The sequence below is a fragment of the Musca autumnalis genome, unplaced genomic scaffold (genome assembly GCF_047663935.1).
Source record: "Musca autumnalis isolate F117 unplaced genomic scaffold, ASM4766393v1 scaffold_2, whole genome shotgun sequence".
Taxonomy (NCBI): domain Eukaryota; kingdom Metazoa; phylum Arthropoda; class Insecta; order Diptera; family Muscidae; genus Musca; species Musca autumnalis.
In genome coordinates this window covers 1,363,820-1,391,008 of record NW_027411755.1, presented here as the reverse complement: position 1 = coordinate 1,391,008, position 27,189 = coordinate 1,363,820, and the positions used below count along the sequence as shown (strand labels likewise).

The following is a 27,189-nucleotide window of genomic DNA, read 5'->3' as shown; positions in this document are numbered from 1 at the left end:
AAATGTGACTTAAAACTCTTTACTCCTGCTTCCCATAATCCTCCCATATGTGGAGCGCTAGGAGGAATAAACTTCCACTCGAAACCATTGACTATATACTTTTCGGAAATTTCTTTAGAAGACTTTTTTAAAAACTCTTGGTACTCCCTCATAAGAGCACGATCGGCACCCACAAAATTGGTTCCATTATCAGACATAAGACATCTGGGCAACCCTCTTCTACCTATAAATCTAGTAAATGTAGCAAGAAATGCTTCGGTAGATAGTGTTGAGCACGCCTCAAGATGTATTGCTTTCGTCGCAAAACACACAAATATACATACATAAGCTTTCTGGTATGGCGAATTTCTCAAAGTGCCAGCCTTTATTTGGAACGGTCCGGCAAAATCTGCTCCAACATATGCAAATGGAAGTGACAGGGAAGTTCTTTCTAAGGGCAATGCTGCCATTATTTGGGATTTTACGCTATGCTTGTATCTCGTACAAATCACACAGTTATGTACTATCTTTTTTACTGTTCTCCTCAATCGGGGAATATAAAACTGTCTTTGAACTGTTGACATCATAAGTGTTATATCTGCATGTAGCAGTGTTTTATGGATAAAATCCAGAAATATGTTACAAAGATGAGAAGTATTGGGCATTATTATCGGAAACCGCTCATCGTATGTAATGTTAGCATTAGCTAAACGTCCATTTACTCTCATTACCCCAGTTTTATCCAAAAAAGGATTCAATGTACGTAAAGGACTCTGTCGTGATATAGGTTTTGAATTTTGTAAATCACTATATTCCTGCGGATAATGAAACCTTTGTGCCATTCGGACTAGAACCATTTTCGCGTGGTTCAATTCATCTTGCGATAGAAGTCTTACATTTCCTAAATTTGAATTCTCATCTTTCCTTCGTTTATTCTTCATTCTATACATATACCCAATGATCCATAACGTTTTGTTGTAAGAAGAAAACTTTGTCATCATTTCTTTATAGTCATCTTCCTCCACAATTGGTGCACAATTTACCTCAATGTTTCGTTTTTCAGGTGGATCTTTTAAAACACCATTAGATTCTGGCCAATTGTTGCCAGGACTTAGTAGCCACAATGGGCCATTCCACCATAATGAACAGTTTGATAAATCTGCAGTATTAGAACCTCTAGTTCCAAGATCTGCAGGATTGCATTTGGTAGAAACATGTCTCCATGTTGCATTTTCAACATTTTGAAATATCATAGCGGTTCTATTCGCAACATACGTATTCCAAGTGGATGGATGTTTTTGCAACCATGCCAATACAATTGTAGAATCCGTCCACAAGTGAACAGAATAATTATCAATATTTAATTTGGAGACAACATATTTTACCAAAGATGAGAGCAATACGGCACCACACAGCTCTAATCTTGGTAAACTTACTTTCTTCAATGGAGCAACTTTACTCTTCGCTACTAATAATCTTACTGTTGAATTTGTTTCTGTGTTTGTTCGAATATATAATGCGGCACAATATGCTTTTTCAGAAGCATCACAAAATCCGTGTAATTGTACAGAGCCCTCTAGGCAATAATTAATCCATCTTGGGATTTGAATCGAATCAATACTTGAAAATTGATCCACGAAATTTTTCCATTTCACATAAGTGGATGATGAAACTTTTTCATCCCAATTAATGCCTTCTAACCAAAGGTCTTGCAACAAAATTTTTGCCTGTATAATTATAGGCGTTAACCAGCCTGCTGGGTCAAATAGTTTTGAAACTGTTGACAAGATTTTTCTTTTAGTTATTGGGCTAGTCACCTCTAGTGACTGCATACTGTAAGAAAATGAGTCCGTAATGGCATTCCAACGAATACCTAAAGTTTTAGTTGAACTCATTTCTTCGATTCTTAAAAATTCTTCATTCAATAAATCTTCTGATCGGACGTTTGAAAGCAGGCTCGGATGATTTGCCGTAATCTTTTTCAACGGAAATCCAGCCGAACTCAACGTATTCATTAATTGTTTTTGTGCCTCCAAAGCCGAGGCAATTGTATGACCTCCAGTCAATACATCATCAACATATATCTCTTTATTTATTATTTTTGCTGCAATTGGATATTTTTGTTTTGACTCTTCTGCCAATTACAACAATGTGCGAATCGCCAAATAAGGTGCACAGTTAATACCAAATGTTACTGTATTCAATTCATAATCTTTAATTACACTTTGACAATCTTTTCTGAACAATATTCTCTGATATTGCCGATCAGAAGGATGAACAAATATTTGTCGGTACATTTTCTCAATGTCACCGTTAAACACATACTTATACAAGCGCCAATTAAGTATTACAGCAACTAAATCATTTTGTAATATTGGCCCTGTATGCAAAACATCATTCAATGAACTCGAGTTTTTTGTCTTACTCGATCCATTAAACACCACTCTCACTTTTGTGCTGGTACTTTCTGGACGAAAAACAGCATGATGCGGTAAATAATACGAAAAATATTTTCCATCATTACAAATTTCTTTAGAGCTTGTGGGTTTCATGTGTCCCAATGATAAATACTCATTCAAAACATCATTGTATGATTTCTCAAGGTCGACATTTTTTCGCAACTTAACTTCCATATGTTCATATTGCTTCTTTGCTTTGAATCTAGATGAATCTAAATGTATTTTATGTGGAAATTCATTTTTAAATGGTAATTTTACAACGAATCTTCCGTCTGCTCGACGGTAAGTCGTATTGGCGTAAAATTCTTCACAATAATTGTCTGATTCAGTGGAAATAGGAACTTGACTTATTTCTTCTTGTTCCCAGAACTTTTTTAATAATGAACTTATGTCATCCTCAGAATTATTTTCTATTTCTACGGACGCTAAACAAATTTCATTTGACGTTACTGGCCCATAGATATACCAACCATATATCGAATTTTGAGCTATCATGTTACCCAAAATATTCTTTTTAACTCCCTCTAATATTATATATGGGATAACATCACTTCCAATTAGCATATCTACTTGTGCTGAAATCATGAAACCTGGATCTGCTAACTTCAAATCTTTAATGCTTCCTAGGTCTTTTATTTTTATTGTCTGAGACGGCAGTAAACTGGTTAAATTCTTTACTATTAAAGCCTCTGTTTCAAATTCTGATTCATTTACTTCTGAACACAACGTCAGAATACATTTTTTATTTGAATTAGCTACAACTGTTCCACTCAGCCCGCTAATTTTGAAACTTGCATTCTCAGTTCTAATACCAATTCTTTTAACTATCTTTTGAGTAATAAATGTTCTCTTTGATGCGGAGTCAATGAGAGCTCTAATTGTAAATATTTCCCCAGAATACTTTACTTTAACTAGAGCTGTAGGCAGCATAATGTCATCGTGACTCACTGACACATGTGTTTCCACATTAGAAGGTTGCGCTGCCGAACTAGACGAACATGGCAGTTCTTCAATAACATCATCAGTAGTAACAAGAGTATTTGTTTGTCGTCCATTTGTCGAACGGAAAGATGTTTGATTATCTCTTGCTACTGTCTTTGGCTGTGAAAATCTCTCTTGCACATTGTTTGCTAAATGCAGTTTAGTGTGGTGCTTCTTCTTGCAAAACATACACCTATGTACACTTACACATTCTTGAGAGATATGTCCACTTGTCAGACAATTATTACACAACCTCTTTTCTCTGACAAAATCAATTCTCTGATTTACATTCAAACTATTAAATCTTGTACAATTCTTTAAAATGTGATTTCTACTACACATGACACATCTATTGGATGATGTTGTTTGCGCATTTTGATGCGCTGGAAAACCACTATTGAAGGAAGTGGAAGCTGCTTCATTTCTAAGACAATCTATTCGCTCAAGCACTCTATGTCTATTTTTTAGAAAATCTTCCATTTGTGACCATTTGGGTAGCTCTGAATGTGATTCGAGTGATTGTTCCCAAAGGGTCAATGTTTCAACTGGGAGCTTAGTTGAACATAAGTATATCAAAATTGGGTCCCACTGATCTACTTTTATATTGTGGGCTTTCAAAATAGATAAACAGTCGCTAACTGTCGATTGTATTCTTTTGATGTCTCTACTCGATTCAACCTTTGCTGTCGAAAGGTTGAATAAAATCTTTAATTGATTGTCTACGAGAACTCTCACATTCTCATATCGCACAGACAATGCTTCCCATGCCAAGGAAAAATTCTGATCAGATAATGGATACCGATCAACAATTCTCCCAGCTTCACCCTTTGTTTTATTCCGCAAATGGTAAAGTTTTTGCGCTGGTGTAAGTCTGGGATGATTACCATATATGGCCGTAAACATATCTCTAAATGTTGGCCATTCTTCATAACTTCCGTAGAAGTCTTGAGTGTCACAAGGTGGCACTTTAATACAGATCTCCGACATATCAAATGTTGTATTCGGAGGATAGACAGCCGAGCTGTGAAACAGTGATGGATTTGTAACATCGCCTCTAGCGGTATTACCTTGACTTTCAACTTTTCTTTTTTTCATAATCTCCATTAAATTTGCTTTTGTTATCTCATATTTGTCTTTAACTGCCTCAAATATTTTTCTAGCTTTCCTTTTATACTTTTCTTCTTCTTCATCTTCTACTTCTATCAAATAGACACTTTCAAATGCACTGCGCACATTGTGCCAATCTTCATCTAAGGAATCTAACTTGGTTTCTATTAAAGAAACCGAAAAATCATTTTCTGTAGTCTTTCCCAACTTCTCGCACGTTTTCATAAGGCTATCAGTTTCGTATTCGAACCTAGCACAAACTATCGAATCCATTTTTAGTAATATTAATTTATTTTTGTATTATTTTATTTATTATGAAATGTATTTTATTATATTTATTATTAATTATGCACTTATTTATTTATTTTATTATGTTATTTATTAGTGTTATTATTTATATTACGCTTGTCAAACTATAATTATCGCTTTATTTATTTTTAAATAAATAAAGTGTAATTATTTCGTAATGGTTTTAGTTGTTTGCAAGGTAATTTATGCGTTTTCTCAATAAATAGTTTAAATTATAAACTTTTATGAGAATAAATTCAATATTTTTTATTATTTGTATTTTTTTTTTATTTTGTTTGTTAATTAATTTATTATATTTTATTGAATTAAAATTTATTTTGTATTCAATTTATTATTTTTTATTATTATTATCACGAATTTAATAATTTGTGTTACGTTCTATACGTTACGTTATACAACCTTACGTTACGTTACGCTAATTCCACAATTTTTCAATTCACACTTTATGAGCAGTAGTCGATATGGCAACAATTGACTACTGACAGATCGATAAAGCACAACAATAAACAGATGGCAATATTCGTTTATGTTGTGAATGACAGATGGAAAGAAATGAAAACAAATATAAAAAAATACCAAATAAAATGATGGAAAAAAATGAAAAAAGTGAGAGTGATGCTTTTAATGGTGTTAATGTATGTTTTATTATTTTTTTTAAAATTGTTAAACCCAATAAACGCACATATATTTCAGTGTTTGAAACCAAACAAATGATTTTTTCTTTTTGGAAATGACTGTGTTGGTTTGTTGTGTGTGTCAATCACAGCAACAAACAACAAAAGCCGCCAAATACGAACACAGACAAGCAAACACAAATTCTACTTTTTTTTCTCAACAATTTCTATGCAATTTTTATGCTTTTTTTTTGGAAAAAAATTTGGCAAATCAGCCGATTCTTTATTTTAGGACTCGAAGGACCATGTACAAGTTCCAATACGGTCGAAAGGACTTGTAGGGGCTCAAATTCTACAGAGTAGATTTTGAACCGAAATTATTGTTGCACAAAGACGAACAACAATATTACCTTTTGCAAACTACAACAAACACAACAAGTATTCTGACGATACTTACGTTTTGTTGTCTGTAAACAAAAGAAAACACTTTGCACTGAATTACAATTCAATCAAATTGACGCTGTCGGTCAATAAATATATATATTATTTATTTAAATAAATATTTTCAAAAAAAAACACAATTCAATTGATCTGACGATCCGCACCTTTCAACGTAAAGAAGAAGAGTAACTTTTTTGTTGGTGATGTGCAATCTTCGATTATGTTTCCTTATCGAGATTGATGCGGTTCAAATCGATATCATCATCGATATGGTTGGGGCGATCTCCATCACATTTATTAACCGATTTGAACAAATAATAGCTTATTCGGAAGATATTATTCACCCCTTTAATAGAAAAAGTGATCAATAGAAATCCGTAGTGAAAAAAGAAGATATGCCCGTTTAAATTTTAAAATGTAAGAAACCCAGTTTTTCAATTCTTTTACTGTTATAAAATAATAAAACGAAGGTACCATCAAGGCTGCAAGAGTTTATAACAAAAATAAGTTTGATGTTAAACAAATTAGAGTACAAATTTGAAACAAATACGGCAGATTTAAACACTCTTTTGATCATATAATGTAATGAGACCCACACATTATAATGCCGATCTGTGGCTAACAATGTGCCTTGTGTACACAAATGATTAACAGATGTGCGCCAAGTTCTTATGTTATTTAACACAATGTGGATATGGTTACATTGCAATCAATCTCCAGGTCGCAATTAAACCAAAAAAAATTAAATGAAATGAAATTCTACTTTGAACCGGTAGATTTTGTTGAAGATTGAAACATATTTTTTGTCGATTAACTTATAGGGTATAGATAATCTTGTCATCTCATTCCCCTCAAGACATCGCAATTAAGAAAATAACTTTTCAGTTTTTACATTGAAGAAAATTATTATGAATAGCGATGATGATGAATACCTGATATATATATATAGCAAAATGTGAATTCGGTGTTGTTAAATTATTTTTGTGTGTTTTTGTTGCATTATTTAAAGTAGATACATAGCGGAAATAATTAATTTCTGTAATGAATTCCTTACTTGTAACTTATTCAGTTTTGAGAATTCCAAACTATTCTGATGTGTCAACAATTTTGACTTTTCAAGCATTTTCGTGGTACGGGTATTATGGGTACACATTCATATGTTTCCACAAACATCACCAAAGTAGAGTTGGGCAATGTAGTTCCTGGAGCGGATCGATCTTTCTAGTTTCTTTTGCCAAAAGGAAATAGTTCCTTAATATAGTTCCATAGTTCCAAATAGTTCCGAGAGCGATATAGTTCAATAAAAATTTCTCTTTCATCGTTCTTTCTATTTCCTTCGTTCCAAATAGTTCCTAGTCCGATATAGTTCAATGCATCTTTCTCGTTCCTCGTTCTTTTTATTTCCTTCATTCCAAATAGTTCCGAGAATGAAATAGTTTAACGAACCTTTCTCTTTCTTTTGTTTTCATCTTTTAGTGGATGAATTGACATAAAAACAAGTAAAAAAGTATCAGTCGGCTTTGCCGACAGAGATATACCCTCAGCCTGTGCAAATTGAAACACTTTTTTTCACAAAAAACTTATGTATTTAGGGGGTTTCAATAATGGTCTCGTATGAAACGACAAAAATGTTGATTAGGATTAAAGTTCAAACATTTTGCTGAAAAGGTACTTAAAGGAATGGACCGACATAGACCATGGGGGTGCCACAGGGGGTTTTTACACCCTTCGGGCTGTTTTCTCAAGAAGTATGGACTTGCCCCTGAAACAACTTTTATCATCGTAATTGAGGCAGCGAATGTAAGTTGATTCAATAGCATGTCTTAAAGTGAACTTATCCAAAATTTTGTGTGGGAGGTACGGGATGGAGTGGACAAATATAGTCCATATTTGAACCTGATCTATATCTGGTAGATATTATGAGAATGTGTAAAGTATGGACCAAATCGGTCACTCCCATCAAGAGTTATCGTGCGCACAATTTTTCCGAATATTTTTGAACTTTTGTGGGGTAGGTACCTGAAGGAGTGGACCGATATGGCTTATCTACGAACTTAAACTAAGTTTGGAAACAATATTACGAAGGCCAAATTTTGGCCGGAACCGGCATTTCCGTTCGAGAATTATCTTGCGCTTCCACGCATAAACATGGTGTCATATGGTTTGTTTTTCAACTTTCAGCCTCTTTTTTCAGGATGTATGGACTTGCCCCTGAGGAAACTTGTACCTTCGTATAGGGGACAGAGAATACAAGATGGTACAACAAAAACCAAGTCGATTCGAAAGCAGGTCCTAAACTTAACTTTTCCGAAATTTTGTGTGGGAGGTACTCGAAGGAGTTTACCGATTGAGTCCATATTGGAACCTCATCTAAGTCTGGTAGAAATTTCACAATGTGCAAAGTATGGACCAAATCGGTTACTCCCTTCAAGAGTTATTGTACGCACAAATTTTCCGAACATTTTCGAACTTCTGTGGGGGAAGTACCGGAAGGAGTGGACCGACATAATCCATCTTTGAACTTGAACTAAGTTGTGACAAAATATTACGAAAGCCAAATTTTGGACCGAATCGGCAGATCCGTTCGAGAGTTATCTTGCGCTCCAACCACTACACACGGTGTTATAGGGTTTTTGTAACTTTCAGGCTATTTTCTCAGGAAGTATGGACTTGTCCCTAATGAAACTTACAGCGTCGTATAGAGGACAGTGAATACAACTTGCGTAAACAAAAATCGAAGCGATTCGAGACCAGGTCCTAAACTGAAGAGTTATCGTGCGCACAAGTTTTGCGACAATTTTTGAACATTTGTAGGGGAAGGTACCTGAAGGCGTGGACCTATATGGCCCATCTTCGAACTTAAATCGAATCTGGACAAAATATTTCGATACCCAAAATTTGAACCGAATCGATTAATCCGTTCGAGAGTTATCGTGCGCACCAGCCAGCCAGACAGACAGACAGACGGACAGACAGACGGACGGACATTGCTAGATCTACTCAAAATTGTCTGAAACGGATATCGTACAAACATACTTGGGGTCTAAAACCATTATTTCGATGAGGCACATTTTTGGTCGTATCAAAGTGTAAATACCCTCTTTATTCTAAAGGCTGAGGGTATAATAAAACAAGTAAAAAAGTATCAGTCGGCTTTGCCGACAGAGATATACCCTCAGCCTGTGCAAATTGAAACACTCTTTTCACAAAAAAACGTATGTATTTAGGGGTTTCAAAATTTTGGTCGTATGAACCGATAAAAATGTTGATTAGGATTAAAGTTCAAAAATTCAATTTTGCGGAAAAGGTACTTAAAGAAATGGACCGACATAGACCATGGGGGTGCCATAGGTGGTTTTTACACCCTTCGGGCTGTTTTCTCAAGAAGTATGGACTTGCCCCTGAAACAACTTTTACCATCGTAATTGAGGCAGCGAATGTAAGTTGGTTCAACAAAAATCAAAGTGATTCAATAGCAGGTCTTAAAGTGAACTTATCCAAAATTTTGTGTGGGAGGTACGGGATGGAGTGGACAAATATAGTCCATATTTGAACCTGATCTATATCTGGTAGATATTATGAGAATGTGTAAAGTATGGACCAAATCGGTCACTCCCATCAAGAGTTATCGTGCGCACAATTTTTCCGAATATTTTTGAACTTTTGTGGGGTAGGTACCTGAAGGAGTGGACCGATATGGCTTATCTACGAACTTAAACTAAGTTTGGAAACAATATTACGAAGGCCAAATTTTGGCCGGAATCGGCATTTCCGTTCGAGAATTATCTTGCGCTTCCACCCATAAACATGGTGTCATAGGGTTTGTTTTTCAACTTTCAGGTTATTTTTCAGGAAGTATGGACTTGCCCCTGAGGAAACTTGTACCTTCGTATAGGGGACCGTGAATACAAGATGGTACAACAAAAACCAAGGCGATTCGAGAGCAGATCCTAAACTGAACTTTTCCGAAATTTTGTGTGGGAGGTACTCGAAGGAGTTTACCGATTGAGTCCATATTGGAACCTCATCTAAGTCTGGTAAAAAGTTCATAATGTGAAAAGTAATGACCAAATCGGTTACTTCCTTCAACAGTTATCGTACGCACAAATTTTCCGAACATTTTCGAACTTTTGTGGGGAGGTACCGGAAGGAGTGGACCGATATAATCCATCTTTGAACTTGGACTAAGTTTGGACAAAATATTACGAAAGCCAAATTTTGGACCGAATCGGCAGATCCGTTCGAGAGTTATCTTGCGCTCCAACCACTACACACGGTGTCACAGGGTTTTTTGTAACTTTCAGTCTATTTCCTCAGGAAGTATGGACTTGCCCCTAATGGAACTTACAGAGTCGCATAGAGGACAGCGAATACAACTTGCGTAAACAAAAATCAAAGCGATTCGAGACCAGGTCCTAAACTGAACTTTTCCGAAATTTTGTGTGGGAGGTACCCGAAGGAGTGGACCGATTGAGTCCATATTGGAACCTCATCTAAGTTTGGTAGAAATTACACGATGTGCAAAGTATGGACCAAATCGGTTATTCCCTACAAGAGTTATCGTGCGCACAGGTTTTACGACAATTTTTGAACATTTGTGGGGGAGGTACCTGAAGGAGTGGACCTATATGGCCCATCTTCGAACTTAAATCGAATCTGGACAAAATATTTCGATACCCAAAATTGGAACCGAATCGATTGATCCGTTCGAGAGTTATCGTGCGCACCAGCCAGCCAGACAGACAGACAGACAGACGGACAGACAGACAGACGGACGGACATTGCTAGATCTACTCAAAATTGTCTGAAACGGATATCGTACAAACATACTTGGGGTCTAAAACCATTATTTCGATGAGGCACATTTTTGGTCGTATCAAAGTGTAAATACCCTCTTTAGCCTAAAGGCTGAGGGTATAAAAATTGCAGCAATGTAACGAGGATGTGATTTACGTTTATTTACCAATGTGGCCGCATCTGAATGATGAAGGAATGAAGGAAATGAAAGGAATTATATGCACGGGTGGAACTATATGAACTAAATGAACTATATAAATGAAAGAGCCGGATATAGTTCCTTGTCCGGAATAGTTCCTTGAAACTATTTCGTTCCGGAACTACACAACTCTACACCAAAGGAACAAGGGAGAATTCCTTCATATCAATGGGTGCGCCCCGAGTGATGGCCGAAATACTTCGCAAATGTTGCCGACATTACCCTGAGAGGAATTTTGTGCCACCGTTGAAAATGTGATGTTGCTTGGTATTATACGAAAATATGACAAATCTTTATGATGTTTTTAGTCAATGTTTGCATAAACTGGAACTCTCAAGAAGTACAGTATAGCCAAGCAATTCCAACAAAACAGAAGAGGTATTTTCATACATAAATCTCAAACACATCAAAATTTGAAAATACCATTGCGAAAGATATCTCGCATAAAACTAAAATATTAAAAAGTATAAATGAATCGAAACTTTGAACCTGAACGTAATGAAGATTTATATCCATTTGATTTATAGATTTTAAATTTCATTTCAAACATTAAAATTACAAGCCAAAACCTTCTTAAAAGTTCCAAAAATGGAATCCTCTTACACCTTGTGACATGAATATAAAAAGTGTTACATATCTTGCATGGCAACATGAAATTAGTTTTAAAATACATTTTCATCTGAAAATAATGAAAACCATCTACCATAGCCTGCAGCCTTAGAATTTGTAACATGAATTCGCATTCGCACACTACTATCATTACCAATAAATTGCAAACGGCAATGTGGGCCCGGCATATTTTGGATCTACAATTGAAATTTCAATTTTGAAAGCCCCTCTTCATCATAATCAACCACAGAACATGTGTGGGGAATGTGCAGTGAACACACACACACTTCCATGCCACTGATTCATAGAGACGTGATTTGAACATTCAATGTGAAACGGATCTGTGTCATAAATTATTTTTTTTTATTTTTGGTTTTTTTTGAAGGACATGAATTTTACAACATCAGATGAACAAAATGAAATGGCAATGAGAAATTCTGTAGCATCTTCTATTTGCAAGAGAGTCGAGGCTGCGGTAGCATTAAATAAATGAATGTGTTTGTGTGTGCGAGTTTATTTTGTTGGCCAAATATTTACATATCACACCAAATATGTCTAGAAATTCGTGAGAAGTTAGGTAAATACAACAATAGCGGTATTCACTCATCGTTGTAAAGTGGCATTGTAGATCTTGTACATGTTGTTAACATTGTAGATCTACAAGTGTTTACAACACCACAACAACAAAATACATGAAAGTTTAATTTACCACAGGGTTGTTAATTTACTCGACCTAAAAGTCTTGTAAACATTTCACTGTACTTTACAAGGGTGTAGAGAACAGCTGATTGTTTTGCCGCCACTTCGTTACGAGTTTTGTTTTGTGTCGGTGTTTTTTTGTAGCGCAGAAATTAAACACATAAAAGAATGGAGACCAAAAAAAAGCAAGTTTTAGAAAAAACACGTAAAAAAGCAGAAAATAAAAGATGGACTGACGAGGAGGTTAAGATATTGCTGGAATATTTACAGGAGCATCACGAGTTTGAGGTAAGTTTGTTGCTTAAACAATTTATGCATGTACTAATTTTACCCTTTTGTTTTAGAAACCGACAGCCCAAATTTTCTATAGGAAGCTAATAGAATCCACAGGATTAAATACGACCTGGGACCTCATTCGCTGGAAAATAAAAAATCTTAAAAGGACCTACATCAAAGCGGAGAATTGGAGAAAATCTACAGGAGCAGGATTAGTTGAAAATGATGCTTCATCTGTACAAGGTTAGTATTATCGTATTAAAAGTTTATGGAAACTGAAGTTTAAACATTTGTTTCAGAAAAATTAAAAAAAATGTGCAGATATTATGAGGAACTTCACAACATTTTCGGGGCCAAAAATTCTGAATGTCAGTTTCCGGTTTACGATAGTGCTGTTACTACAAACATGATAATTAGTAGTACTCCAGAACACGAAAGTTCCTTGAATGAACAATCTGATTTCTGTGGTTTTGAAAATAGCTCTACGATTGATGACTGCTCTTTAACTTCTATTCGTGAATATATGATATTAGAAGAGGAACCAGCACTAAGTTCTTCAGAAGGCGACTGCGTTGAGGTTCAGCCAACAACTTCTCGATCTCCTCCAACAACTTCGTCATCTACGTCAGGACAAAAAAATAAACCCGTGCAGGAATTTGCTTCTAAATTAAAAAGATGTGCTCCTAAAAATGCATTGGACAAACTTTCAGCTATACAAAGCGAAAGAAATGATTTTTTAAGAACAAAAATTGAATTTGAAAGAGAAAAATTTAAGATGGAATTTGATTTAAAAACACGACAATTTGAAGAAAGCATCAAGGAAAGGAAGGAGCAACATGAACTGAAGAAAATGGAAATTGAAAAAGAAGAACGTTTACGGGCCTTAGAATTGGAATTAAAATATAAAAGTACATCCCAAAACGGGTTATGAATTATAAAGCTTTGGTGATATTTTAATCACAATGGAATATTTATGTTTAATGCTATGTACCTATACGTTATTTTTTATTTTGTTTTTACTTGATCTCATATTTATAAAAAATGAATTATTTTTTGTTTTTTTTTTTAATGAAATGGTTTTTATTTTGTTATTTTTGTGTAAAAGTTATGTTGGCAATTAATGAAATAAATTAATCGAACATCAAACTATATATAGCGTGTCTTTTAAGTTCATTTTTTGAAGAACTATTTTCGTCGACTGCTTCAAGATCTTCGTTAATATCTTCGTCTTCAATAAGAAGTTCAGATTCGCCTGCTACTCTTGGACTTAACAAAATGTTGTGCAAAATGCAGCAAACAACGATCCATTGACAGCAAAATGTGTGGTTTTCGGGAGAATTAATCCGCATTTTTAAGTTTTTTAGGCTGCTAAATTTTTCTTTTAGAATACCAAAGACATGCTCTATTCTTACCCTATAAGAGCTATGTCTTCTATTGAATCTTTTTCGTTTTTGTATATCCATTTGGTTTGAATTGCTTCTGTAGGGTGTTATAACATTTGACGAAAGAGAGTAAGCTGAGTCTCCTGCTATCCATTGGTGAGAAGAAAAATATGTTTGCGGTTGTTTATAGATTTCACAATTTTTAAATATTTTGGAATCGTGAACACTGCCTGGGTTCCCAACAACAACATGACGAATACGTAGCTTATAATCGCAAATAACTTGCGCTTTAATCGAGTATATATGTGTTCGCGAAAAAAATGATGTTCCGTCAAGTACAGGAGCTTCTGATAGGGGTATTTCAGTACCGTCTACATAGCCTATACAGAAGGGAAGTTCGTTATATGTTTCTGCAACAATAGATGTTCTTTCTTCCTCATCCGGCCAATATATAAACTGTGCTTGTAAGTTTAAAAATCCATTAAAAACTCTTCGGGTTATCTTGTCAATGGTTCCACCATCACCAACTCCAAAAAACGCTGCAATTTTTTTTATACATGCTCCTTGTCCATATGACCCAAGTCTAAACAGCACAATTGCTAATTGATACTCTATTGGAAATTGCTGACATGAGCGAGGTTGGTTGAATTCTGAATAATCAGAAATCATGCCGACAAGTTTGTAAAACTCAACACGACTAACTCTTAGGATTTCTAAAAATCGATTATCATCTATTTGGGTTAAGATATCAACAGACCACTTCATTGACTTTGGAACTGTGTTATACACTCCTCGGCGGTATGATGAGACCAAGATTAAGTCCTCCATAACTTCATCCATAATATGGTCAATAATATCTTGATCACAAATAGCTGCAGAAAGTTCAGAGCATTTTACATTTGTTTCATATAATCTCAAAATTATACATACCTTGGCATTCTTTTATCTCTTCAAATTCAATTTGATCAATTGCATTTTCAACGAGATTGTTTAGGCATTTTAAGGTGTAATATTTTTTAATTTATTTCAAAAATTCAATAGCACAATGTTTTGTACACAATTACAAATTGGCGGCTAAAAACAAAAATCAGCTGTTTTGATTTGTTTACAATATTCACAAAAAGGCGTTCACGATTCGTTGTAAAAAACCGTAGTACATATACAAGAGTTGTAAATCTACAACTATGAGTGAATACCGCTAATGTGTCACAAATAAAGTGGCATTGAATAATGTTCTAAAGCGAAAAACGTTGTAAAATATTGAACATTTTTAATAAATTAGATTTCTCAAATAATGTTTAATAAAGTAAAATTAGTCTTGTTGGTCTTACTTGAGTTTAAGATAAATATAAATAAACGTTGGTTTAATTTTAATGGTTTTATGTTCGAAGTTTAATTTTAAGTTATGTATTGTCTACAATCGTTCTCAAAGTGAATATTAATTAGGTTAGGTTATGTTGAAAAGAGGGGCGATATAAAAATCGCCACATGTCCGTATGGACATACACTTAAGTCGGGGTAGGCCTGTTGTGCGCTCTAATAACGGAAGTCTAAAAAAGGAAAATTATTCATTAAATTTTGAACAGTTTAAAACTCTGTGCCATTGACAAAATCTCTTAAGTTTTTGAACTCGCTTGCCCTAATTTCTTACTTAATTGGAGGATACAAAAGAACGTTTGTTCTTGCAGTCTAAATCAAATTAACTTTGGTTTTCTCCCCTACTCCAGGTCACGTAGGGGGTGGAAGATACCAAGAAACGGTCCTGACCGGCTTTAACATGGCAAAGCCCAGGATTTATCTTGGTCCCTCTTTCATCTCAAGTGGACACTGACCTCCCCGTGGTGTCACCTGGGGAACAGCCTTTAACACCCGTTAAAGGTAATGAGCTAATATGTGCCGCGCATTCTCCCATAAGAACGTTAAAAACTTGGGTTTGGGCGTCGGGTTAGTAACCCTCCCTTTGAAAAAACAGCTTACTATGAAAAAACGAATGAAAAAACAAACCCCTCTAAAGTTGACGAACCCCGCAAACGTTATAAGGACCATGACCTGCGAATCTGCACCTGGAATGTTCACACTCTTTATAGAGAAGGTGCAGTTTACGCATTGGCAGATGTACTTGAAAAGTACAAGGCCGACATTACTGCCATACAGGAAATACGATGGATTGGGAAAGGCGTCACAACAACACCTAAAGGTGACGCACTGCCATGACACAAAGCATGAGTTTGGTTGCGGATTTGTAGTTGGTCAGAGGTATAAACATCTGGTCCCCAGTTTCAGCCCAGTGAATGAAAGACTTGCTGCAATTCGATTAAAAGCTAAATTCTTCAACATCAGCTTTATTTGCGCTCATGCTCCCACTGAAGACAAGGACGAACAGACCAAAGATATATTTTACGAGCGCCTAGAAGAAACTTATGTCCGTTGCCCTGCCCATGACATTACAATTATACGAGGCGATTTTAATACCAAAATTGGAAAGGAGTATATCTTTGGCCCAACAGTCGGGAAATTCAGTCCCCACAGTGAAACATCTGACAATGGTATGAGGCTGATAGACTTTGCAGCTGCAAGAAACATGGTAGTTGGCAGTACCAGATTTAAGCATCTTGATATTCAAAAGGTATAACGGGTGGTTTTATCTAGGGCTGAGGTAAGCTCAGACGCTGCCAGGGTTGACCTAAGGACCCACAAACCTTAAGTAAAAACACGACTGTTTACAATTTCAATATTTATTATAAAACTGTTGGTGTTGGATATACGAACAATATTTGTGAGGAATATGGATGAGATGTGTGTGTTGATAACCAGTGCCAATTGCGTTGTTGTAATAGGCTCGATGGTAGCCGGGTTGTTGTTGTCGACTCGATGGCAATCGTGTATGTTTGCGTCGGCTCTGATGTATTCGGATGCTGTCGGCTATTCGGGTGACTGTCAACTCGGCAGTCGTCGGGTGTATGGCTCGGCTCTGTGGTGTTCGGATCGTTGTCGGCTCGTTGACAATCGTCGTGTGTGTGTTCGGCTCTGTAATATTCGGATTACTGTCGGCTCGTTGACAATCGTCGTGTGTGTGTGTGTGTTCGGCTCTGTAGTGTTCGGGTTACTGTCGGCTCATTGGCAATCGTCGTGTGTGTGACTCGGCTTGGTAGTGCTCGGAAGAGATCGGTTAATGGGAGCTGGCTAAGAGCATGGAGCTGGCTATGAGCTTAAGCTGACTGTGAGCTGAGAGCTTGCTATGAGCTGGGAGCTTGCTAAGAGCTATGAGCTTGCAAAGAGCTGGGAGCTTGCTATGAGCTGGGAGCTTGCTATGAGCTGGGAGCTTGCTAAGAGCTATGAGCTTGCTAAGAGCTGGGAGCTTGCTATGAGCTGGGAGCTTGCTATGAGCTGGGAGCTTGCTAAGAGCTGCGAGCGTGCTAAGCGCTGAGAGCTTGCTATGAGCTGGGAGCTTGCTAAGAGCTGGGAGCTTGCTAAGAGCTATGAGCTTGCTAAGAGCTGGGAGCTTGCTATGAGCTGGGTCGAATCGTAGCTAACTAGTATGGTAGACTGCGGACGAGCCACACGTCTGTTCGTACTTTGTTCGGCTGGTGATCCACGATTTCGGTGAATAAAACCGGAATACATATTCGGGTAGTTATGCGGAGTGAATGAGAATTGTTGTGTAACAGTGATTGTAGATAAATTCACCGAAGTTAAATGTATCAACTATGCTAACTGTGCACTTGTAGTTGATGGAAATGAATGCGTGTAGGGGTATATGAAACGGTCACGTTACAAAGGGCACCTGGCTGTAGCCAGATCAAAGAACAAGAAATCAAATTGATCACGTTGTGATAGATGGAAGACATGCATCAAGCGTGTTGGATGTATGATCGTTCCGAGGAGCAAACATAGATTCGGACCACAACCTTGTTGCAGCAAAGGTACGTACCAGATTAAACGTAGCAAACAAAGTGCGAACAGACACAACACGGAAGTTGGACATCGGTAAGCTGTAAACAGCCGCAAAATCAGTACTTGTATACCAGAGACCTCCACCAAGGAATCCATGGTATGACCAGGAGTGTCGTGCTGCTATCGAAGAGAAAAATATGAAGAGAGGCAGGGACGTACGCAGGATTTCATTTCGGGGGGGGGGGGGCACAACTTTACCAAAAATCATGAAAAATTCAAATGTTGTGTATCGTTACGTAAAGCTATTTTAAGGGGTTATGGCCACTTATAAGCATGAGAAAAGCCATTTTCATGAATTTATTATAAAAAATCTATTAAACCTTAAGTTACCTTCTCTTTTTTTGAAAATGTTACATTCGAATGCCCGCTTATAAAGCACTGTTTTTAATAAAGCAGTTTGCGGTACCCACTGTAGTTTGAACAAGTAAAAAAGTATCAGTCGGCTTTGCCGACAGAGATATACCCTCAGCCTGTGTATATTGCAACAAATTTTTCCCAAAATACGTAAGTATTTAGGGTGTTTTAAAAATTTTGGGCGTTTGAACCGACGAAAACGTTGATTAGGATTAAAGATCAAAAGTTTTGCGGAGGAGATACTAAAAGGAATGGATCGACATTGACCATTATGTAAATGGATCTCCAGCCACAACATATGGTGCCATAGGGGGTTTTTACACTCTTCGAGCTGTATGCTCAAGAAGTATGGACTTGCCCCTAAAAAAACTTTTACCATCGTAATTGAGGCAGCGAATGCAAGTTGTTCAACAAAAATAAAGTGATTCGAGAGCGTGTCTTAAAGTGAACTTATCCGAAATTTTGTGTGGGAGGTACCGGATTGAGTGGACAAATATAGTCCAAATTTGAACCTGATCTATATCTGGTAGATATATTAGAATGTGTAAAGTATAGACCAATTCGGCCACTCCCTTCAAGAGTTACCGCACGAACAATTTTTCCGAACATTTTTGAACGTTTGTGGGGGAGGTACCTGAAGGAGTGGACCGATATGGCTTATCTTCAAACTTAAGCTGTGTTTGGACAAAATATTACTAAGGCCATATTTTGGACCGAATCGGCAGATCCGTTCGAGAGTTATCTTGCGATCCAACCACTACACTCGGTGTCATAGGGGCTTTTTGCATCTTTCAGGCTATTTTCTCAGGAAGTATGAACTTGCCGCTGATGAAATGTGTACCATCGTATGGAGTTCAGTAAATACAAGTTGTTGCAACAAAAGTCGAAGCGATTCGAGAGATGGCCCTAAACTGAATTTTCCGAAATTTTGTGTGGGAGGTACTCGAAGGAGTGGACCTATTGAGACCATATTGGAACCTGATATTACTCTGGTAGAAAGTTTACGCTATACAAAGTAAGGATCAAATCGGTCACTCCCTTCAAGAGTTATCGTGCGCACAAACTTTCCGAACATTTGCGAACTTTCGTGGGGGAGGTACCGGAAGGAGTGGACCGATGTAGCTCATCTTCGAACTTAAACTAAGTTTGGACAAAATATTACAAAATCCAAAATTTCAACCGAATCGGTTCATCCGTTCGAGAGTTATCGTGAGCTCCAGCCAGCAGGACAGACAGACGGACGGACATGTCTAGATCGACTCCAAATTGTCTGAAACACATTTCGTCCAAACATATTTGGTGTCTAAAATCATTATTTCGATGAGGCACATTTCCATCGTATCAAAGTGTATATACCCTCCTTAGCCTAAAGGCTGAGGGTATAAAAAGAATAAACCGATCAGCATATATTTTTGTGGGATCATTACGTACCTAATAATCTTGTCCATTATCGAAAAGGAATTAAAAAATTCAATTTTTAAAAATTTTGAACAGTTAAAATCAAAATTTCAATTTTAACAAAAACAAAACCCGTGCATAATTGATATTTTTTCTGACTCCGTCAGCAGTTTTTTTAAGACTCTCTCGGTTAAGCACATGATTTATGTGTACAATAGTCCCACAAAAACATCTAAAGTGCCACTTCGAGGAAAAGACGTTTATAGTTTCTATGCTACATACAAAACACAATAAATGTTTCCCTTCGAAAGCTCATATCTCGGTAAATTTTTGTCCGATGGACTGGAAATTTTGGCACATATTCTATTCTATATTTTATATGAAATAATGGTACAAAGTATATAAATTCAATAGAAAGAATTCATAATATTTAGTCCCAATTTACATTAGGCGAGTTTACTTGCGGCAAGTTTGTAGGAGAGACACGTAAGGGGTATGGAAGTGGAAAAAAATTGCTCGTACCGGCAATTTTCAGGCAATTCCTTTTATATTTTTCGTTTTTGACATTATTTTCATTGTTTTGAAAACAAAACTTGCAGAAACAGAATTGCCTGTATAAACGCAAGAGGCAAGTTTAAAAGAGAACGAGAAAAATTGCCGCAAGAAAAATCGTTTAATGTAAATTGGGACTAAGGATACAATTTTAAATATTTACAGAGTAGGATATTTAGAATTGAAAATAGACAATATCGGGCCACGTTCGGTAATGTAGCCATGTAAAATTTATTGAAGTATATTGAAGTTTTTAATCATACAGGTCCACGTTATGGTTTATCGCAGAATTTTACAACAACAAAGAATTGCCGTTGTCTTTGCTATATCAAGATTTTCACTATTTCGATGATCTCAGCCTAATATCGGCTGTCGTCGTTTAGCAGTTTTGGAGATATGGTGCGAAATGTATACAAATTATGGAATTTTTAGATATATTATAAAATGTATTTTTTTTTCATTTCTCCAAATATTTTATTTTGGCCCTTATCTACAGGATTATTCTTACTTTTAATATTATGTTACAAAAGAAGCCTTATAATTTGTTTTCTTAATTGTACGATTAGAAGTTTTTGGACTCGATGACAAACACCTTGATGGACTTAGTTCTATATAGTTTTGACAAATAACAATCGATCCTTATTGAACCCCACATAATTATTCACTAATAATTATTTGAGAGACACTCCTCTCGATAGTTACCGCGCCCATAAGCTTTTTAGTTGGCCACCATAGTATTTAGAGCTTTGTCAGGAAGCATAAACTTGTCCACGAAAAGTAGGATATCGCTGTAAACAAGACTACAAAATGTCCAAAGAATCATCGAACAGTCTTTAAACTGCAGTTATGTTAGACTTGTATAAGAGACCTGAAGATGTTGTCCAAACATATTTTCTTGGACCTTGATGTACTTTTGGAAGTAATCTTGCGAACCTAAGAAATCGAACCTAAGATTTTAGACCGAATCGGTTAGTCCCTTCGACCATTTTAGTGAACATTTTTGAACTTTTATGGCGGAGGTACCGATATGACTTAAATTTAATTTGGACAAAACATTACGAGATCCATAACTTGGACCGAGAGTTATCATGAGTTCCAACCTGCCAGACAAACAGAGATACAGACGGACGGACGGTGATAAGTACTTCCATCTTGGCTGAAACGAATATCGTCCAAACATATGTGAAGTCTTAAATCATTATTTTGATGAAATCTATACAATCCTAGTTATATAATCTCGTAATCTAAAGTTTGAAGTTACTATTATACTTCGGTAATGATAAGTAAAAATCAAGTGACGCACAAAAATTCATTTGCCTTCATTATTTTCTCCTACTGTTTAGCAGCAAATTTGTCTAAAACAGAATAACAAAATTTTGGCGATGGCAGTAAAACAAATTTCTATTGGCTTTCAATATGTAGTCCACGAAGGATTAGGATTAATAATAGACATGGGGTATATTCATTAAGGAATTAGCGTTTGATAGTGGTATGATATGACATGAAGAAGTAATTCAGATTTTATTGGAAGTTTCTCTCAAAAACAGCTTACAAACAAAAATTTTTGAAATATTTTCTTACAAAACTTGTTAATGATGTACATTTTCTGTTCAGAAACTTAAGAAAATATAAGTTTTAATTTGAAATCATCAAATATACAAACATTTTTATGAGAAAAAAATATAATAACTAGTTACAGTAGCTTAAAAAATTTTGTTCGACCAAACCATTTCGGGGGGGCCCGGGCCCCCCGTGCCCCCCCCTGCGTACGTCCCTGGAGAGAGGTATCGGGAGAAAAGGAGAGAGGAGAAACGTCTTTTTCTCGCCTACTCCAACTGACACCAAACTCCAAGGTGTTCTTCTACACTTGGGCATTCAATGGAAATTATGACCTTCGCCCTTTTCACGAAATGTCTGAAGATTCGATTTCAAATAACTTTGTAATTGGAACCCCCTCATTTATTCTCACAACTCCATGTCCTGCTGTATAACAACATGAGTAATATTCATGTGTTATGAAGAGTGATCTTTGTGCGGCGAAATGTTTTTTTGCTCATTCCAGAATTATCAATTTTCTATCCTAAAACTGTGTCGGTTGGTTCCAAGGTTGTTGTTGTTTCAGCTAGAAACCTACGTATAAGCATAGGTTCTTTGCTGGGTTGGCAGCCGCTGGGCGAAACACAATGGTTTCGGGTCAATCGGTACGAAAGAACCCGCTGCCGTGGGCCTTTCCTTTCCGTGCCTTTCCCAATCCTCGTCCCGATAACATATCAGGACAATGGCAAAACATTGCCCACTCCATGCAAACCGCCGCAAAATCAGTACTTGTATACCAGAGACCTCCACCAAGGAATCCATGGTATGAACAGGAGTGTCGTGCTGCTACCGAAGAGAAAAATGTGGCATATAGGGCTACTTTACAATCAGTAGCAACGCGTAGCGCAGGAGAGAGGTATCGGGAGAAAAGGAGAGAGGAGAAACGTCTTTTTCTCGCCTACTCCAACTGACACCAAACTCCAAGGTGTTCTTCTACACTTGGGCATTCAATGGAAATTATGACCTTCGCCCTTTTCACGAAATGTCTGAAGATTCGATTTCAAATAACTTTGTAATTTAATTTATTCTCCCTGTATAACAACAGGCGAAATGTTTTTCGCTCATTCCAGAATAATTAATTTTCTATCCTAAAACTGTGTCGGTTGGTTGGTATTTTCCAGCCCATTTGTTTGTACCAGCTGAATGTAATGTCTTTGATGCGGGGCGTTTAGTGTGATGATACATGCCATGCTACAAGAGAGCAGTGTAAAATCTTCGAATTATCTAACGTTCATTGATAGATAATATCGGTATCGGATGTAGGATATATGATCCATATAGCTTAGGCCGGGGCGATTTGAAAACCTTAATAGGCGGGTCGCGTTTCTGATTCCTGGGATTGTTTTGAGCAAAAAAACTCTACTAGAGCATATGTCTACGGTGAAAATCGAGCCTCCGGATTTTGACTTGAAGTTTCTTATCGACGTTTTTTGGGATATTTTGGCATATAACAGCAAAAACATTGAGATTTTCGATCCAACTTAGTGTTGACACTAAGTAGCCAAAATAGTAGCCAAGACGCTAGAGACGCATTTACAATTGGAGTAATTTAATAGACCAACAAATCGGTCCGCTTGGGATTCTATTCCGTCGACTTCGGAATATTATGTAATGATGTTAGATTTCAATTGCTTATCGTGTTCGTATTCGATATCCGTCATCAAAACCAACCGTTCCCATTACCATATAACACAACTGCATTGCAACGCAACGTAAATTTATAATAACCAAATTTTGTCAAATTACAAAAATATGAAAATTTCCGCGTAACAAAATGACACTCACCAAATGCAGCAGCAGCAGATACAGACCATAAAAATTATCTATTATCTGTTGGGGTATTACAAAAGTGAAATATTATAATGTCTCATTGTATTTCTTCATCTCTGAGATTTATTATTGTTATGGCTGTGAACCATTGTGACAACTCCAATGCAATATTTCATTTTGATTCAGTAGGAACCCACAATGGAATGAAAACAGCTATGAAGGGATATTGGTATGGTAATCGCCAACCAAGTAAGTGCTCTACACATTTACAAGAAAATAACATGAATCAGTTTATTTAAATTATATAAAATATTAAGACATATCGACATTAATTAAGACATATCGGATATTGTTGATGACGATCCTACGTCATTTTTAAGATACTACTCCTCATAATTATGATTTTTAGTAAACAAATGTGTGCCTCGGGTGTTTATGCCCAGCAAGAAAGTGTAAAACGTAAACCAGAATGTCCATAAATAATCAGATTAATATCACAGGAACATTCTGTTAAATATTCTTTGACAAATGTTGCAAATTCTCATCCAAACTTGAAATACCTAACATTGTTGCATGGATTTGGTTTTACCGTTGTGGGGGAACAAACGTTGCATAAACGCAGCAGCATGTGCCTGTGCCGTCACATCAAACCCAGAGGCAATGACTACTCGAAAAAAATTATGTGAAAAAAAACCTAGAAAAATATTATGACAGCGCAAAGCGAAAAAGAGTACAATAATAGAAATATCATGACGTAGCTAAATCACTTTTTTCTTTGATACGAAATCGTTGTCATGAAGATTGCTTTGGTTGTCTGGTAAAGATTTCATTGACGACCAATTGTTGCGTCTTGTTGGAATGAATCAACGTGTTTTTCTCAATTTACTAGGTGTTGTATTAACGACAACAATATGGATTAATGGAGTAGTGGTAGGTAGGGTAATCGATTTAATGATGCAACAAGTTGATCAACAAATCGTGGCATAATAAGGTAAATTAATATCTTATTTTCAGGGGAGAATTCGGTAGTTCATTAATCAATTAAACAATCTCTTGATATCTGTACATACATATGTAAATACTACTTTATTTTATCTGTCTTCAGATTAGGATAAATTATGTTATACAAAGAAGCTAAAAAATGAAACAAAAATACCGCTCGACTATCGATTAGTTGAATAGTGTTAAACGGGCGGGACGTGACGGGTACAAAATGTATATATTTGGTTATAAAGAAAGTCCTACTTTTTATATGACAACTTTTGAAATGACACCCTTCGTTGACAATAATAGCTCTGTTCCTTTAAGTGCCTGAGTCTTCCAGTTTTTACCATTATCTACACTTACTTCAAAAAGCACACAATTTATATGAGAGCAGTTCGCCACTGTTGGGTCACGTAGGGGATGGAAGATACCAAGCAACGGTCCTGACCGGTTTTAACATGGCAAAGCCCAGGATTTATCTTGGTCCCTCTTTCATCTCAAGTGGACACTGACCTCCCCGTGGTGTCACCTGGGGAACTGCCTTTAACACCCGTTAAAGGTAGTGAGCTAACATGTGCCGCGCGTTCTCCCATAAGAACGTTAAAAACTTGGGTTTGGGCCTCGGGCTAGTAACCCTCCCCTAGAAAAAACAGCATACTATGAAAAAACGAAAGAAAAGAAAAACAAACCCCTCTAAAGTTGACGAACCCCGCAAACGTTTTAAGGACCATGATCTGCGAATCTGCACCTGGAATGTTCGCACTCTTTATAGAGAAGGTGCAGTCTTCGCATTGGCAGACGTACTTGAAAAGTACAAGGCCGATTTTACTGCCATACAGGAAATACGATGGATTGGGAAAGGCGTCACAACAACACCTAAAGATGACGCACTGTATTATAGCTGCCATGACGTAAAGCATGAGTTTGGTTGCGGATTTGTAGTTAGTCGGAGACTAAAACATCTGTTATCCAGCTTCACTCCAGTGAATGAAAGACTTGCTGCAATTCGAATAAAAGCTAAATTCTTCAACATCAGCTTTATTTGTGCTCATGCTCCCACTGAAGAAAAGGACGAACAGACCAAAGATATATTTTACGAGCGCTTAGAAGAAACATATGACCGTTGCCCTGCCCATGACATTCTAGGCGATTTTAATGCCAAAATTGGAAAGGAGAATATCTTTGGCCCAACAGTCGGGAAATTCAGCCTCCACAGTGAAACATCTGACAATGGTATGAGGCTGATAGACTTTGCAGCTGCAAAAAACATAGTAGTTAGCAGTACCAGATTTAATCATCTCGATATTCATAAGGGCACCTGGCTGTCTCCAGATCAGAAAACAAGAAATCAAATTGATTATGTTGTGATAGAAGGAAGACATTCATCGAACGTGTTGGATGTACGATCGTTCCGAGGCGCAAACATTGATTCGGACCACTACCTTTTTGCAGCAAAGGTACGCACTCGCTTAAACGTAGCAAACAAAGTACGAACAGACACAACACAAAAGTTAGACATCGGTAAACTGCAATCACAACAGATAGCCTCAGCATATTCCACTCAACTAGCCCAATTGCTTAATCAAGAGCAATGGCAAAGCATTGCCCACTCCATGCCAACAGCCGCATAATCCATACTTGGATACCAGAGGCCTCCACCAAGGAATCCATGGTATGATCAGGAGTGCCGTGCTGCCACCGAAGAGAAAAATGCGGCATATAGGGCTACTTTACAATCCGTAGCAACGCGTAGCGCACGAGAGAGATACAGGGAGAAAAGGAGAGAGGAGAAACGTCTTTTCCGCAGGAAAAAGAGAGAGATGGAAAAGCGGGAGTGTGAAAAAGTCGAGATGTACAGGAGCCAGAATGAAGTCCGAAAATTCTACCAAAGAGTCAAGCATCAAACTGATGGCTTTGGTACAGGCACATCCTCCTGTAGAGACCAGGAAGGTAATTTGGTAACTGATACAGATAGTGTGCTCAGGATATGGAAAGAACATTTTTTTAAAACTGTTGGTATCCAATAGCAGCGAAGACGACGAAGATACCACCAGAAGATGGTATTGAATGTATACCGCCCAGCCAAGATGAGGTAAAGACAGCAATAAATCGGCTGAAAAAGGAGCCGATGGCTTACCAGCCGAACTGTTCAAAACCGGAGGCGACACGCTGATAAGGTGTATTCATCAGCTAGTTAGCACCATCTGGCAGGAAGAACGAGTACCCGTCGATTGGAACCTGAGTATCTTGTGCCCCGTCCACAAGAAGGGAGATAAGACTGTATGCTCTAACTATAGGGGCATAAGTCTATTCCCTATTGCCTACAAGATCATTTCAGGGATATTGTGCGAACGTCTAAAGCCTATGGTTAACGAGATAATTGGACCATACCAATGCGGCTTTAGACCTGGCAAGTCCACCATTGACCAGGTATTTACAATGCGGCAAATCCTGGAGAAGGCCCAAGAGATGCAGATCTACACCTACCACCTTTTTGTCGATTATATTCAAAGGTATTCAAGCCATGTCTGAATTTGGTATCCCCGCAAAGCTCATCCGGCTTAGCAAAATGACTTTAACTGACACGAGGTCCTCAGTTAAAATAGGAAAGAACCTCTCCGAAGAGTTTGGTACCAAAAGAGGTTTCAGACAAGGAGACAGCCTTTCGTGTGATCTCTTTAACATCCTGCTGGAAAAGGTTATACGAGAGGCAATCGTCAAAAGAAGTG

General features: G+C 37.0%; 1 protein-coding gene and 1 long non-coding RNA gene across 2 annotated transcripts in view; one reads left to right on the top strand and one right to left on the bottom strand.

Annotated features, from left to right (window-relative positions):
* The window catches only part of LOC141393501 (uncharacterized), a 590,028-nt gene that overhangs the window by 160,369 nt on the left and 402,470 nt on the right, over positions 1–27,189 (bottom strand). The gene's annotated exons all lie outside the window — the stretch shown is intronic.
* On the top strand, positions 12,081–13,616 carry LOC141392112 (uncharacterized). The gene is made up of 3 exons (XM_073965066.1): positions 12,081–12,482; positions 12,539–12,713; positions 12,770–13,616. The coding sequence occupies exons 1-3, from the start codon at positions 12,363–12,365 to the stop codon at positions 13,399–13,401; spliced, it is 927 nt and encodes a 308-aa protein (XP_073821167.1). The 5' UTR covers positions 12,081–12,362; the 3' UTR covers positions 13,402–13,616.

Coding starts and splice junctions, on each gene's coding strand:
- LOC141392112 (XM_073965066.1), top strand. CDS start 12,363: ATGGAGACCAAAAAAAAGCAAGTTTTAGAAAAAACACGTAAAAAAGCA. Junction 12,483..12,538: donor AGGAGCATCACGAGTTTGAG/GTAAGTTTGTTG, acceptor CTTTTGTTTTAG/AAACCGACAGCCCAAATTTT. Junction 12,714..12,769: donor TGATGCTTCATCTGTACAAG/GTTAGTATTATC, acceptor CATTTGTTTCAG/AAAAATTAAAAAAAATGTGC.